Source organism: Staurois parvus, unplaced genomic scaffold (assembly GCF_062004578.1).
Source record: "Staurois parvus isolate SC_StPar_1 unplaced genomic scaffold, SC_StPar_1.0 ptg000206l, whole genome shotgun sequence".
NCBI lineage: Eukaryota > Metazoa > Chordata > Amphibia > Anura > Ranidae > Staurois > Staurois parvus.
In genome coordinates this window covers 2,986,565-3,002,927 of record NW_028318002.1, presented here as the reverse complement: position 1 = coordinate 3,002,927, position 16,363 = coordinate 2,986,565, and the positions used below count along the sequence as shown (strand labels likewise).

The 16,363-nt window shown below is 37.8% G+C and overlaps 1 protein-coding gene across 5 annotated transcripts in view; it reads right to left on the bottom strand.

Moving 5' to 3' along the window:
* The window catches only part of MSI2 (musashi RNA binding protein 2), an 853,268-nt gene extending 842,529 nt beyond the window's left edge, over positions 1-10,739 (bottom strand). For all 5 annotated transcript variants that reach the window (XM_089678522.1, XM_089678523.1, XM_089678526.1 and 2 more), the window contains exons 1-5: positions 10,341-10,739; positions 10,025-10,065; positions 9,684-9,765; positions 8,933-9,017; positions 5,304-5,345 (exon numbers count right to left, since the gene is read on the bottom strand). In XM_089678522.1, the coding sequence (XP_089534648.1) occupies positions 5,304-5,345; positions 8,933-9,017; positions 9,684-9,765; positions 10,025-10,065; positions 10,341-10,402 (312 nt within the window). In that variant the 5' untranslated portion in view covers positions 10,403-10,739. The remainder of the gene's footprint in view (positions 1-5,303; positions 5,346-8,932; positions 9,018-9,683; positions 9,766-10,024; positions 10,066-10,340) is intronic.
* Between the last annotated feature and the right edge of the window lie 5,624 nt (positions 10,740-16,363).

Genomic DNA, 16,363 nt, shown 5'->3' with positions numbered 1-16,363 from the left:
CTCTTTCATATTTTGCAAAAAAATTGGGGTATATATTGTTTTGTTTTTTTTTTTAATCAAAATGTATTTTTTTCCAAAAAAGATATATTATTACAAACTGCACATTTCGGTTTTTGCCCAAGTGCATTTTGAACATTTGCTTTCAGCACCAGAATTTTCATTTCGGTGCACCACTAGTAAAATTGAAAGTATGTGCTGCCAATGTTTTCGGCTCAACCCCAGTTTATAGTGGAAAGGATCAGAACCCCCTTGTCAGTTATTTAATACTATGCAGGACTTTGTTAGGCTAAATTTATACCTTAGTGACTTGGAAATGTTGGTAGAAATGCACGTTTCTGGAGACATGGGCTAAAACGCGTGTCCTGCTTGCGATGCCATTATTTCTTAATGGCACCCCAAATGCAGGTAGCAGTTGCATTTGTGTGACAAATGCACTTGGTTCAGTACAAAAATGTGGTGCAGTTGTCATGCAACAGGCAGCCCATTCAAACAGAGAGAATTCAAGAAAGTTGTTGTGCTACTTTCCTGGTGTTAATCCCTCGTTAAAATATGGCACCAAAATTCATGAAGCATTTGTGACACTTGTTCCGCCAGAGACTTGTGACCCAAATTCAGATTCAGTTCGAAAATGCGCCACTTTTACATTGTGTCGCATTGAATGTGCCACGGAGATTGTGTTACGTTGAATGCACCACAAGTAAAAGTGGATATAATTAAGACCAGCTCTCTTTTGGTATACACAAAAAAAAAAATGTCTCAGGCAAACTTTTTCAAAGGTGTCTGCATGCATTCTAAAAGTGGGGCAACATGAGCCAAATTCAAATACAAGTTCTTGAGAGGTACATAAATTTGGTATATTTTTCACCACTTTTAGAATTCATAAGAGATACTTTTGCAAAATCTGTCTGTGCCAGTTTTTATGAATTGCAGGGAATGAGTTGTCACGCTAAAAAAGCGCAATGCATCGCTTCGCTACATTCAGATGTTAAAACACAGCCTTAGAGAGACATCCCTTACTTGTTTCACAAGACAAAGTGATGAAAAATATGAAACAGGAAAGTTAAAAAAAAAAAAGAAAAAAAAAGAAGAAGAAGAAGGAGGGGTCAGGCTATTAGTTTTCCCCTACTCTTCCAAAAAAAAAAAAAAAAAACAAATCTGTCTCTGTTGTGGTTATAGGTTTTCCCTCATTTCCAGTCTAGGTACATCTCTCACAGGATGACCATACACTAATCAGTCCGATTGTGCAATCTTCTCTAAATCTACCATTAACTAGGTAATGTAAGGGCCTACCTTACTTAACAATAATTGAAAGGATAGTTTGGGCCTGTCCTCATATTACATAGTTTTGGCAAAGGCATAAATACATTGCACAGAGATTGTACAAATCAGATTTTATATAGTGTATGGCCTGGTTAATGGAGCACCGGATAGCAGTAAAAATGGACAAGGATTCTAAAATATCTTAACCCTATCCAAAATATAAAAAGGCTGAACATATACATTTTAATTAGTCACACATCCTCTAGTAAAAACAAAGACTTCCTATCCCTGGCCTGCCAAGCTCACACAACACAAAAACTCAATGTATGATTAACAAGGAAGACAACCACATAATTGTTCCATCAAGAAAAAGAAAACCACACATCTATGCAGTTCATTATATTATGTTCTCCATCAAGGAGAGGAAAATGATAACGTGCCTTGTATAAATGTAAAAAGAAAATATGTCTATGAAGCAGACAGTATGGCCTTGTTAGATAGCTACAAAAACAAGATGTCAAGGCCAAATGTCAGGCCAAAATAGTAACAGAAATAGCCAGCAATGTTCACCAAAAGGATTATAGAACATAAAAAAAAGGAACCTATCACGCTAAAATCTGCACATATATTTCCATGGAAAACATATCCTTGATTTGAACTTCATGCTGGAACTCTAGAACACCCCCACCCATGAAAGTGCTCATGAGCTGCACTGTGGGATGCTAGGTATCATGCCAAAAGTCCAGGCACCATACAGCACACTCCTTGGGTGGATGAGAAATGCTTTCCACTAAACCCATTGTATATGAAGATACATTTTGCAACCAGCTTCTAAAAAAAAACAAACAAAAAAAAAAAAAAAAAAAAACACTTGTGCTTGATTAAGAATTTATACTTCACTTTAAAAAGAAGTTAAATTTCCTTTCCATAAGTTTACTCAATCTCTACCTCAATCATTAAAGAGGCACAAGGTGTTCATTTTACAAAATATTTAGATTTTAGACATTCACACCAAGCAGGAATCACTCCTTCCTCTGGGCAGAAAAAGCCTAGGTGTGGTATCTCAAATTTTGATGGCTCAGAAAAAAAAAAAAAAAAAAAAAACACGTCCAATTTCACTCAATGTAAAGTGTGGGACTTCTGTCCATCTTGTATTATGAATTATAACAAATAATAGCAATGCATTTGTAATGTTAATCAATAGAGGTTAATGGCCCCTTCACAGCAGCAGACATGTTACTGCAAGGCTGTAGATGTGCACTCTGAAGGTGTGGTGCAGTGTTAGGGCGCATTGCACAGTTCAGCTGTTTTTTTCTTTTTTTATGCAACTCGATTGAACTGCCACAAAATGACAATTCATTCATCTTTATGCACTGTGATGCGGTGTAGTGTGTCGCAGCACACTGATCTGCGTAAAAATGCAGCATGTCTTACTCTCAGCACAAACTACTGCGGTGGTGTGAACTGAACTAATAGGACATAAGGCAAGCTAAAAGGCAAGGTAACGTGGCCGGCACAGCCCAACACATATGGTGGAAATGAGCCCTAATTCTCAACTGAATGATTAGCCACGGCCTCATGGCTTCCTAGAAAGCGGTGTCCAGAACAAAAGTAATAGAGGTTAAACACTTAGGAGCTCTGCACCAATTCTGGTTCATGTCCTTGCAAAAGTGAATATTGTAAAGATGGCGGCAAATATTTTTATTTCACAGCCAAGATTACATAGGTAAAGTTACATCACGGACAAATATTTATCACTAGAACCTACATCAAAAATAAAACTATAGTATGAAACCACATTATTGTAACCATTACTTGAAAGAAGACAAGATGTACCCGACTTGTAGCCACATTCTGAAAAATAGGTTTTCAGCAGAAATAGCGCCCAGTAAAAAGGCCCAAAATGTCAATATATTCAGTCACCAAATGACTATCATGCTAATAAAAACTTATCACAGAAAAAAAAAAAAAAAAAAAAACCCCACACACTACACCCACATTATCAAACCTTGGTCAATGCAGAGATACACATCTCTGAAAATCTACAATTCTGCAAATAATCTACAACAGCTACGAACCAATTTAACCTTTGTAAATAACAGACTTGATGTTTCCCATGAATTTAAAAGGGCTTGTATTTAAAAATGCAATGGTAATTTATAACCCATAGTATTAACAGACGCTCACTGGGCCAATATGACACTTATTGATTATTATGTGCTCATATGAGCTGTAAAAACAGAGGTCTGACAAACCGAGTATATAGCCTTCAAATGGTGAGCAGCAGATACTTTTTTTTTTTTTTTAAACCACAAACGGTTACAATATTTATTTCACACAAACATTTCCACAAATAATGCTGGCTTTTGAGGTTTTACAGTATGAAGGCAACATGCACAAGATCTAATATGCTAAGGTGCATATGTATAAAACAGTCAATGTGACACTGATCAAACATTTTCTGAAGGTTTATCTTTCTGGTGAATATTATACAGAATTTATATAGCGCCAACAGTTTGCTCAGCGCTTTACAATATAAAGTGAGACAATACAGCAACAATATAGTTCAATACAAGAGGGAAAGGAGGGCCCTGCTCCTCATATAATATCTTATATAATAGGTTTATAATTATGTTTCATTCAGCTACAACTGGAATAGCTTGTGCATGATTATTAAACAAATATACCAACATTGTTGATCCATCCAGACTAACATCTTGTACTTATGGGCATTTAGGGAACTTTTGCAGTGTGCCCGGCAGATAATAGTAAAATAATAATAGCTAGAGAGGGTTCATTGATACAATGTGCATTTCCATTTTTCTGGATGTTTTGCAAAACCAACCACAAACATTTTCACGTTTGGCAGCGAATACACAAATGACAACCAATACCAAATAGCAAGTTTAGGCAGCACCCTTATGATGTTCACTAACATTTATTGTAGACTCTTCCAAAGCTGTGTACCCATGAGAATTCTCCATAAGCCACAGGAGCATTGCTATGCAGTGCTGCTCAGCCAGAAGATAGAGTTGTATTTAATCATACATGGATAGTATAGTTCGTACCCATGGGAAGGCTTTCATGGACATTCCAGGGGGAATGAAAAGATCTGCAGCATCTGTCAAAATCTGCAGTAGGTACGAGAAGTATACTCCAGATATGTTTAAATACATTTCAATGTTGCTGAATGTGACTGCCGAGCACACTGCAAAAGTTCCCTAAATGCCCATACATAAAAGATGTTAGCCCGAGTGGATCAACAATGTTGGTATATTTGTTTAATAATCATGCACAAGCTATTCCAGTTGTACCCAAAATGTAAAATAAGGTTCTGCTAATGGGAACTTTCAGACAAGTCTAAAAAAAAAAAAAAAAAAAAAAAAAAAAGGTCTTCTAGCCAACCTAAAGTGCTTATTACTGCTAAACAGCAAATGTAACGCACAATTGCAAATAAATCTATATACATAGTGCCACCAAATGGTTTTACACGTCTGCCCTATGAATTCACATTTAATCCTTTTTAAAAACCTCTTGCCTTAAGCCAAAAGCAACATCAATAGGTTTTGTTACAAAACCGAACTAGTTCAGTAGTGCACAACCTATTATCATTTAGGCACAACTCTCAAACTTTTTGCCAGCATCTAAATCTCTGGGGACAGAAAACCCAAGGGCACTGCAAAGTTGAAGTCACATTCACATCTGGAGTATGACATAACACATCCATAAGTTGACCATTAACACACAAACACCATATTTGTTCAAACATGGGCTATATTTTATTAAAAGCAAAAAAAAAAAAAAAAAAACACACACCACATCTCATAACACAAGCACAGTTTGGCCCAGTTAGCAGATAGTTAAAGTGGAGAGTCACAGCACAGCTCTCCTGTAGTTTCCCCAGCCATATGCTGATACCCTTAAGACGCCATGCGGTCCAGCTTTATAAGCTTTCATCTCCAATTCCCTGCTTGAAACACGAACTGCCTGGTAACAATGACTCTCTCTGTGCCGAAAATCCTATTATTGATCCTTCTACTTACCTTGGGCTGTGCTCTTCTGGGAAATGCAACTTTAGGGTCAATCTGAAAGGACGGGACACAGGAAAAGAAAAAGAAAAAAAAACAAAAAAAAACACAACAGCAGTTAGTGACTTGCATTCACTTGTTTCCACTTTGAGATTAATGGCTCATATTTAAGGGTGGTATAATGGACATTTATCACTTAAATGTTGGAACGACATTCTAGTGTGTACTGTAATGCTCTGCAGCCCTGACAAAGTCAAAGGGGTTACTAGCCTACTAGAACTGCTACAAAGCTAATGTGCTCTGTTTGTATCTTACAGAAATGACATTGATTTCCTTTATTACAATGTATTGAAAAATTAGAACTGCCGAGCACACAAGAGACCCAGTGATCTCCGTATAACAAAGTGCTTCTCTCTCTCTCAGCGTGTCGAACAGATGTTTGAGCCCCACAGCTAAAAACGTAAAGTTATTTGCATGTACTTCATAATGCACCACTCTGCAGAGGGATGTGCAAACAGTTCTGGATAGAAGCAGTCACCCAGCAGATTAATCTGTGCAAAAAGAAAAAAAAAAAAAAAAACCACTCCTCAACCCCTTCACAGCCACAGTCTGAGCGCTGTCTGCAATGCAACCTGCTGCCGTCTCTACCTAATCACTGATAACATGTACAAATACAGATGCCAATACCTGCTTCAAAACATAAATCCTTTCTGCTAAAAAACGCCACATGCAGTCTATTAGAGTTTAGTAATAAATAAGTGGATTTTCCCTGGAGAACCTGAAATAAGCAAATGTTGTGGCTGGCAAAAAGCTATGTGTAAGCTTTGAAAATGTTTCCGAGATAAACATAGAAGTCTAAGCAGCTCAACACAGGAATATGTTGTGATAGGTTTTTCTTCCACCCTCCATTAACCTGGAAATCACATCTTCATGTTTAATAATGCAACAGCATGGCCACACTTTCTAATGTGCTGGCAGAACAAAAGCAACAAGTGAAGTAGATGCCTACATGATGAACCTCTATATCAATAAAAGATACAAAAGTCTGTGACAAAGCAAAAAAAAATAAAAAAGCACAAGTTTTTCTTTTCAAACATTCCACACAAAAGACCTCAAAAGCTTTTATTTAATAAAAGCAAAGAGTCGTGTACAGCACTGCAAGATTCATTCACAAGTCCTCTATTCTTGTAGTAACTACGATAAACAAGTACAAGATAATAAAATATGGTTGTCTCAGGTATAAGAGTCCTATAGCCTGGCTGGCCACACTCAGGTCAGTAAACCTACATCAAAGCCAACTTGGGCAAAAACTAATGTTTCCTGGCACTGTACCACAAATTAAAAAACGAACATAATAGCTGGAAAACTTTGTGGCCGCTTTAACACAGAAAACAGCAGCTTGATATCAACTATTAAAACTGTTTGGGCAAACCAAAGCCATGCTTAATAAATCAGGCAATGAGCAAAGTGCACTATACCACAGCAGTTAATCATAATATTATCTGTTACTGAACGGACTGCATTTAAAACTGAAATCTAACAGGTTGCTATGGGTAACTGAATAGTCATTGCTTGCCTTACTCCATTAAATCAAAAGCTCAGATGTCATGCTGTTCCAAGGATCTACCGTGTTATGTTCAACCTTACATGTGAGCCATTAATCTACACTATTCCTGTAGGAGACATACACACTAACATGACATTTTGCAAATCCTTCCCAAAACAGTAATATATTATCAGAAAAATAAACAAAGGGGAATGCAACAAGTGAGGCATTTGCATGCAGGCAAGCAAGAAGTGATGTCTACATGTAAAATTTCAATCTACTTAAAGCTGAACATCCCAGAATTTCAGAAGAACACATCAGGACTAATAATTGCAAATTGAACATCACAGGTTATCATGCTACCTAATGAATAGTTCGTAGTCATGGTCCAAAGATGCTTTAGCTGATTTTCTAGATGCAACACCCTTTCAAGCTTGCATGGAAATTACTCACCTCTTGTACCCCCCACTACTATAAAACATTCAATAATCATCTACCAAGAAATAAAACGAGTTAGTCAGAGACAAATTCTACTTACTGTATCTACAAATCCTCTAGGAAAAAAAGTACTATGACACTAGTTCTGAGGTTTGTGGGCCATTACCTAAAATCAAAGCTTTTAACGTAAGCGTAAACAAGAGCGGTGACTCCGAGCCAAAGCCCAACCGAGCTGCCTCCTGCACTGAATGTTGAAACACGAGTCAAAAGACTAGATAAAGCTACATTAACAATAATCAAGAACGTGGTGACAAATACAAAACATACTATTAGCTTTTGCAGCCCACTCTGCTTTGCTTTACACTTCTGCTGAAGTAGTCTCTGTAAGCCTGAGTCTGGGCCTAAAAACACATTACCTACCCAAAAATTACCTTTGAAAAAGATTATCTATAATTAATGTCAGTAATCTCCTGCATGAGCAGATCACTGTTCATGCCCTTCTGAGGTTCATGCCCTTCTGAGATTGAGCCATTCTTATTTGTCAAAAAAGCATAACATTAACATGAAAAAAGAAAAAAGAAGGAGGGAGAAAGTACAATGACTACACAAGAATTAACAAACAAGCAACAAAAAGGTGTAAGTGTAAAAAAAAAATAAAAAAAAATTAGCACACTTACAGTTCTTTGAGCTTAACTGAACTTTTAATCCTCAAAAAACTATAAAAGGGTAGTCCTCAACAGTTAGCTAGCTACATAAATTGACATACCTGCAATGTGTCTGCGTGCACACTATATATAATGAATAGATATGCAAACATGTGCATACTAACTTCATCCACGCATTCTTCACAGCCCTGTGCATGTTATTTTTTAAGCTAGTCTCTGTGCTCAGGTTCCATTTTTTAAATCTAGGACAAAGCTTGCTGAATGAATATACAGTTAAAATTGTGACATTTACCAGTTGTTAAAAAAAAATCCTTTATCTAATCAGTGTAATTAGCTCACCTTTCCCTCCTCATTAAGCACGATACCAGCAATACAGGAGATCTTTTGTCAGCGTCCCTTTTCCAAGCTTTGTGAAAGCGTAATTAAACTGGGTAATAAGGTGCAAAAAAGGCTGTGTTTTTTTTCCCTTTGCTTTGTAAACACAGGAAAACAGAAGTGAGATGCACTGACAGCCCTGGCTGATCAGCCATAGTCACTGAAAACTAAGCTTATGCAAATGTAGGTCTAGAAGTTGGAGCTAAGAGGCAAAATAAACATTCTAAAAGCAAATACTAAATGTTCCTAATGTCATAACACACAGTAAAATAAACTGAGTGCCCTAATAAGTCTATCATGCCTAAACTGACATCAAGAGATTGTATTAACTACAGACACTTGCTCACACAAAAACAAAATCAGCATGGTACATTTTAAACCCATATTTTAACCCAGCTACACATTACTGATGCCTAGCAGAAATAATGTTGACTTGACAGCAGCCATGTACAGCTGGTGGTAAATGGGGATGAGCAAGGTCGACAGGTAAAAAAAAAAAACTTTAGCCAACCCTAGAAAAGCGCCTGGCAAAGACAAAAATAAAACTGCATAAAGACACATACACACACGTCAACAAAAACAGAACAATAACTGAATTTGAAAAATAAAGCACAACATACCGTCTTGGAATCTAATTCATGGTGGGGTTGAGCTAATACTTTATCTACACTTGCAGGATCTGCAAACGTAACAAAGCCGAAGCCTCTGAAATCAGACAAAGAACAAGAGAAATGACAATGAGTGCTAAACATGAAGCACAGATACAACATGCAAATTAAAACAACACACTTATTAACAAATAAAAAGAAAAAGTGTACATTGGGGTGAAAGGCTAGGCACACTCTTGTGTCCTCAAAGCAGCAGTAAATAACTTGGCATTGGTACAGGGAATGCCAGCTGGATAGGACGACAACAGTACAATTATGGGACAAGTTTTTCTTCTCTTACAGTTCCTACTGATTGTTAGAGAATTCCCGAAAATAGGGGTAATGGAGGGGGTGTGAGCTGGTGAGGGGTGAAAACCTGGATACAGGATTACAAAGACGACACTAGTTCAAAATGTCTGAAACAATGAAACAATTCAGCACTCTGGGTGACACCACAACTTCCAGTCTGACATTCTGGCTGGAGAGGAGAGTGGTCCTAAAAGTAAATTTGGAGCAATACTGGCGGGCAGAGGTGATCAATTATCTTGCTTTTTAAAAGCGAGTAAAATGTGAGCGTGGAGAAGCAGAGATTTTAGTGGCTCTAGAGGCAGCGAGACGAGGGGGGTGTGTGCCGAGATTGCATCTTCCCCTTTAGGCCACTTGTCCAGAGGACATACCTTCTGAAGTATACAAAGAAGTTTTCCCACACATGGACCGAGCTTACCTGGACCGTTTGGTGGTGGGGTCTCTCATCACCATGCATTCTCGGATCTCTCCAAATTTGCTAAAATAGTCTCTGAGGCTATCTGTGCACAAGCATAAGGACAGGACGGACTGTAAGCAATAGGTCAGAACCAAAACACAGCCCATCCCCCCACCCCTTCCATCCCATAGCCAAAGAGCCCCAAATAGCGATAGGGGTCGAATAGAGGACTCGGAAAGCAGAAATAAATAAATAAGCAGAGGAGAGAGACAGAGAAGTGGGAGGCTGGAGGAGAGAGGAGCACAGGGAGAAGACAAGGAACAAAGAGCCAGCTACAAGGGGGGCCACCGGTCACTGCTTACCTGGGGAGGTCTGCCAGCTCAGGCCGCCGATAAACATTTTACTAGAAGGGGAGGAAAAGAGAACACAAGTCAGCACAGATGTCAGATCGGCCATTTTGACGTGTAACTTACAAAAGGGAGAGGAGGACAGAGAGAGGCAGCACAGGAGAGACACAGGGTGAGGATGGAGCACACACTACACATGACAGGAGGAGGAGGCCCGCTCTTCTCAGGGAAGGTGACTGGCACCCCCCGGGATGCGGGGACAACCCTCCTCCGTGTCCTTGTCCTTCCTAGGAGAGGGGATGCTACACACACACCATCCCGTACAACTTACCCGGGGTCGTGCTGAGAATCGTTCGGACTCCCAGAGGTGGCCTGGCTCCCATCTGCCTCCATGTCCCCTTTAAACTGCTTCAAAAAAAAAAAAAAAAAAAGCTAACTACTTAAAAAACCGGTGTACGTAGAAAAAAGCCCCACAATGAATCCACACCAGGCGAAAACTCTTGTCAGGGAAGACTGTCAGCAGCCCCGCTCACACACATAGACACACACACACGGTGACAGCAGGCTGTCCTCACTCCGGCACTGGGACTCGCTGCGTGCGTGTGTGTATGTGCGTGTGTGTGTGTCTCTCTCAGTCACACAGGGAGAGAGGCAGCAGCTAAGCGAGGAGCCGCTAAGAGAATATTATTGAGCCGGGAAGAAGCTCGTCACACGTGGGATCAGCTCAACATCGCTCCGCCTCCTCCCGCCCCCTGGCCGCAGCCCCACCTCCTCTCCCCAGCACGACAGCCATGAGCGGCCTCCTCTCGGGTGACGTCACGCTCCCTTCCTACCTGCCTGCTGTGGTGCGGATCCCTGGGCATCCCTGGCCTCCCTCTAGACGTGTGTGTTCCTCAGAGCTCATTAGTGTTGCCCATACCTCCCAACTGTCCCTGATTTTGAGGGACTGTCCCTGATTTGGAACTCTTTCCTCCTCATTTGTGCTTAGGGTTGCCACCTCATCCCTTTAAACCCGAATACATATGAATGACACAGGTTCTGGGGCTGATTAAAGTGGTGACTCATTTAGTACCTTATCTGCGTTAAAGTAGCCCCAGAACCTGTGTCATTCATATGTATTCGGGTTTAAAGGGATGAGGTGGCAACACTATTCCTTGGGCAGCACAGATTTACATCCACTTTTCATCAGTTTACATCTGGTTTTTCATCTGTTTTTCACCAGTTTACATGCATTCTTTCATCATTTCACATCCGTTATTCATCAGTTTACATCCATTTTTCATCAGTTTACATCCGGTTTTTCATCTGTTTACATCTGATTTTCATCAGTTTACATCCATTTTTCATCAGTTTACATACGGTTTTTCATCTGTTTTTCACCAGTTTACATGCATTCTTTCATCATTTTACATCCATTTTTCATCAGTTTACATCCATTTATTCATCAGTTTACTTCCATTTTTCATCAGTTTACATCCATTTTTCATCAGTTTACATCCAGTTTATATCTGTTTTTCACCAGTTTACATGCATACTTTCATCAGTTTACAGCCGGTTTTCATCAGTTTACATCCATTTTCATCAGTTTACATCCGTTTTTCATCAGTTTACATAAATTTTTCATAAGTTTACATCCGTTTTTCATCAGTTTACATCCATTTTTCATCAGTTTACATCCGTTTTTTCATCTGTTTTTCACCAGTTTACATGCATTCTTTCATCAGTTTACATCCGTTTTTCATCAGTTTACATCCATTTTTCATCAGTTTACATCCGGTTTTTCATCTGTTTTTCCCCAGTTTACATGCATTCTTTCATCACTTTACATCCATTTTTCATCAGTTTACATGCATTTTTCATCAGTTTACATCCGGTTTTTCATCAGTTTATATCCATTTTTCATCAGTTTACATCCGTTTTTCATCTGTTTTTCACCAGTTTACATGCATTCTTTCATCAGTTTACATCCGTTTTTCATCAGTTTACACCCAGTTTTCATCAGTTTACATAATTTTTTCATCAGTTTACATCCGTTTTTCATCAGTTTACATCCATTTTTACATCTGTTTTTCATCAGTTTACATCAGTTTTTTCATCAGTTTGCACCTGTTTTTTCATCAGTTTACATCCATTTTTCATCCGTTTACATACATTGTTTTTTCATCAGTTTACATCTGTTTTTTTTTTTCATCTGTTTTTCACCAGTTTTCATGCATTCTTTCATTACTTTACATCCGTTTTTCATCAGTATACATCCGGTTTTTCATCTGTTTTTCACCAGCTTTCATGCATTCTTTCATCACTTTACATCCGTTTTTCATCAGTTTACATGCATTTTTCATCAGTTTACATCCGGTTTTTCATCAGTTTATATCCATTTTTCATCAGTTTACATCCGTTTTTCATCTGTTTTTCACCAGTTTACATGCATTCTTTTATCAGTTTACATCCGTTTTTCATCAGTTTACATCCGTTTTTCATCTGTTTTTCACCAGTTTACATGCATTCTTTCATCAGTTTACATCCGTTTTTCATCAGTTTACATGCATTTTTCATCAGTTTACATCCGGTTTTTCATCAGTTTATATCCATTTTTCATCAGTTTACATCCATTTTTCATCTGTTTTTCACCAGTTTACATGCATTCTTTTATCAGTTTACATCCGTTTTTCATCAGTTTACATCCAGTTTTCATCAGTTTACATAAATTTTTCATCAGTTTACATCCATTTTTACATCTGTTTTTCATCAGTTTACATCAGTTTTTTCATCAGTTTGCATCTGTTTTTTCATCAGTTTACATCCATTTTTCATCCGTTTACATACATTGTTCTTTCATCAGTTTACATCTGTTTTTTTCATCTGTTTTTCACCAGTTTTCATGCATTCTTTCATCAGTTTACATCCGTTTTTCATCAGTTTACATCCTTTTTTGGGGGGTTTTTTCATCAGTTTACATCCGTTTTTTCATCAGTTTACATCCATTATTTAATCTGTTTTTCACCAGTTTACATGTGTTTTTTCATGCGTTTACATCCGTTTTTTTTTTTCGTCTGTTTTTCATCAGTTTACATTCATTTTTCATCCGTTTACATACATTGTTTTTTCATCAGTTTACATCTGTTTTTTTTTTTCATCTGTTTTTCACCAGTTTTCATGCATTCTTTCATTACTTTACATCCGTTTTTCATCAGTATACATCCGGTTTTTCATCTGTTTTTCACCAGCTTTCATGCATTCTTTCATCACTTTACATCCGTTTTTCATCAGTTTACATGCATTTTTCATCAGTTTACATCCGGTTTTTCATCAGTTTATATCCATTTTTCATCAGTTTACATCCGTTTTTCATCTGTTTTTCACCAGTTTACATGCATTCTTTTATCAGTTTACATCCGTTTTTCATCAGTTTACATCCGTTTTTCATCTGTTTTTCACCAGTTTACATGCATTCTTTCATCAGTTTACATCCGTTTTTCATCAGTTTACATGCATTTTTCATCAGTTTACATCCGGTTTTTCATCAGTTTATATCCATTTTTCATCAGTTTACATCCATTTTTCATCTGTTTTTCACCAGTTTACATGCATTCTTTTATCAGTTTACATCCGTTTTTCATCAGTTTACATCCAGTTTTCATCAGTTTACATAAATTTTTCATCAGTTTACATCCATTTTTACATCTGTTTTTCATCAGTTTACATCAGTTTTTTCATCAGTTTGCATCTGTTTTTTCATCAGTTTACATCCATTTTTCATCCGTTTACATACATTGTTCTTTCATCAGTTTACATCTGTTTTTTTCATCTGTTTTTCACCAGTTTTCATGCATTCTTTCATCAGTTTACATCCGTTTTTCATCAGTTTACATCCTTTTTTGGGGGGTTTTTTCATCAGTTTACATCCGTTTTTTCATCAGTTTACATCCATTATTTAATCTGTTTTTCACCAGTTTACATGTGTTTTTTCATGCGTTTACATCCGTTTTTTTTTTTTCGTCTGTTTTTCATCAGTTTACATTCATTTTTTCATCAGTTTACATCCATTTTTTCCATCAGTTTACATCTGTTTTTTAATCTGTTTTTTTCACCAGTTTACATCCGTTTTTTCCATTAGTTTACATCTGTTTTTTCATCTGTTTTTCATCAGTTTACATCCGTTTTTTTTTTCATCAGTTTACATCCATTTTGTCATCAGTTTTTCATCAGTTTACATCCATTTTTTTCATCTGTTTTTCACCAGTTTACATGCATTTTTTCATGAGTTTACATTCATTTTTCCATCTGTTTTTTCATCTGTTTTTCATCAGTATACATCCATTTTTCATCAGTTTACATCCGTTTTTTTTCATCAGTTTACATCCATTTTGTCATCAGTTTTTCATCAGTTTACATCCATTTTTTTTTCATCCCTTTTTCACCCATTTACATGCATTTTTTCATGAGTTTACATTCAATATTTCATCTGTTGTTCATCAGTTTACATCCATTTTTTTTAAGTTTTTCACCAGTTTACATGCGTTTTTTCATCAGTTTACATCTGTTTTTTTCATCAGTTTACATCCGTTTTTTTCATCAGTTTACATCCGGTTTTTCATCAGTTTACATCCATAGTTCATCCATTTTCATCTGTTTTTCGTCCATTTACATCCATTTTTCCTCTGTTCCGGGTCTTTTTATGGAAGAAAATTAGGGTTTTCTTCCATTCAAAAAAACGGATGTCAACAAATCCGGACATTAACGGATATAAACAGATGATTATCTGCATCCGCTAGTCCAGCAATGGGCAAACTACGGCCCGCGGGCCATATATACGGCCAGGCGGACCTTTTAATCTGGCCCGCAGCTAGGGCAGGCAAACATTGGCTGTCAGGATGTGTGTAGGCGGGGCAGCGTGACGAACATGAGGGGAGCTAGGCTCCTCTCACAGTCCGCCCTGAAGACCGGAACGGCGCGGAAACACGGCGAGAGGAACGCGCGGAGCAAAGGTAAGTGAATTGACACAGGGGGGACTTGGCTTACTACTTGGGGGGGAATAGTACTGTGGGGGATGAAATACTATATGAGGGATGAATTAATATGGGGGATGAATTACTATGGGGGATGAATTACTAAATGGGGGATTAATTACTATGGGGGATGAATTACTATGGGGGATGAATTACTATATGGGGGATGAATTACTATGGGGGATGAATTACTATGGGGGATGAATTACTATATGGGGGATTAATTACTATGGGGGAATATTACTATACTTACTATGGATGACACATACACATCATTCATCTACTCTTGGTCCGGCCCCCGGGTCCAATATATGAACCCATTGCGGCCCTCAAGTCAAAAAGTTTGCCCACCCCTGCGCTAGTCCATAGAAATACTTGGGTGTACATTTTTCATCCATAAAAAGACAGATGAAAAATTGACATACAAAACCATTTTATTCATGTTTTTCATCAGTTTACATCCATATTTTCATTAGTTTCCATCCATTTTTTCATCAGTTTACATGCGTTTTATCATCAGTTTACATCTGTTTTTTTTATTTATTTATTTCAGGTACTTATATAGCGCTGTCAATTTATGCAGTGCTTTACACGTATATATTGTACATTCACATCAGTCCCTAACCCTCGAGGGGTGTACAATCTAAGGTCCCTAACTTACATTCATACATACACATATTAGGGCCAATTTAGACAGGATCCTATTCACCTACCAGCATGTCTTTGGAGTGTGGGAGAAAACCAGAGTACCCGGAGGAAACCCACGCAGGCACAGGGAGAACATGCAAACTCCAGGCAGGTGGTGCCGTGGCTGGGATTTGAACCAACGCCCCTAGTACTGCCAGGTGGAAGTGCTAACCATTTAGCCACTGTGCTGCCCACAGTTTACATCCATTTTTTCATCAGTTTACATCCGTTTTTTTTTCAGTTTACATCCTTTTTTCATCTGTTTTTCATCAGATTACATCTGTTTTTTCATCTGTTTTCCATCAGTTTACATCCATTTTCATTCATTTTCATCTGTTTACATCTGTTTTTCGACCGTTCCGTTTTTTTTTTAACCACTTGCCCTCCAGAGGATTTACCCCCCTTTCTGACCAGGCCATCTTTTGCGTTACGGTATTGCGTTACTGTAAGTGACAATTGCGTAGTCATGCAATGCTACACCCAAATTAAATTTACGTCCTTTATTTTTCCATAAATAGAACTTTCTTTTGGTGGTATTTGATCGCCTGTGCGTATTTTATTTTTTGCGTTCTAAAAAACAAAAAGACTGACAATTTTGAGAAAAAAACTATATTTTTGACTTTTTGCTATTAAACATGTCCAGTTAAAAAATTTAAAA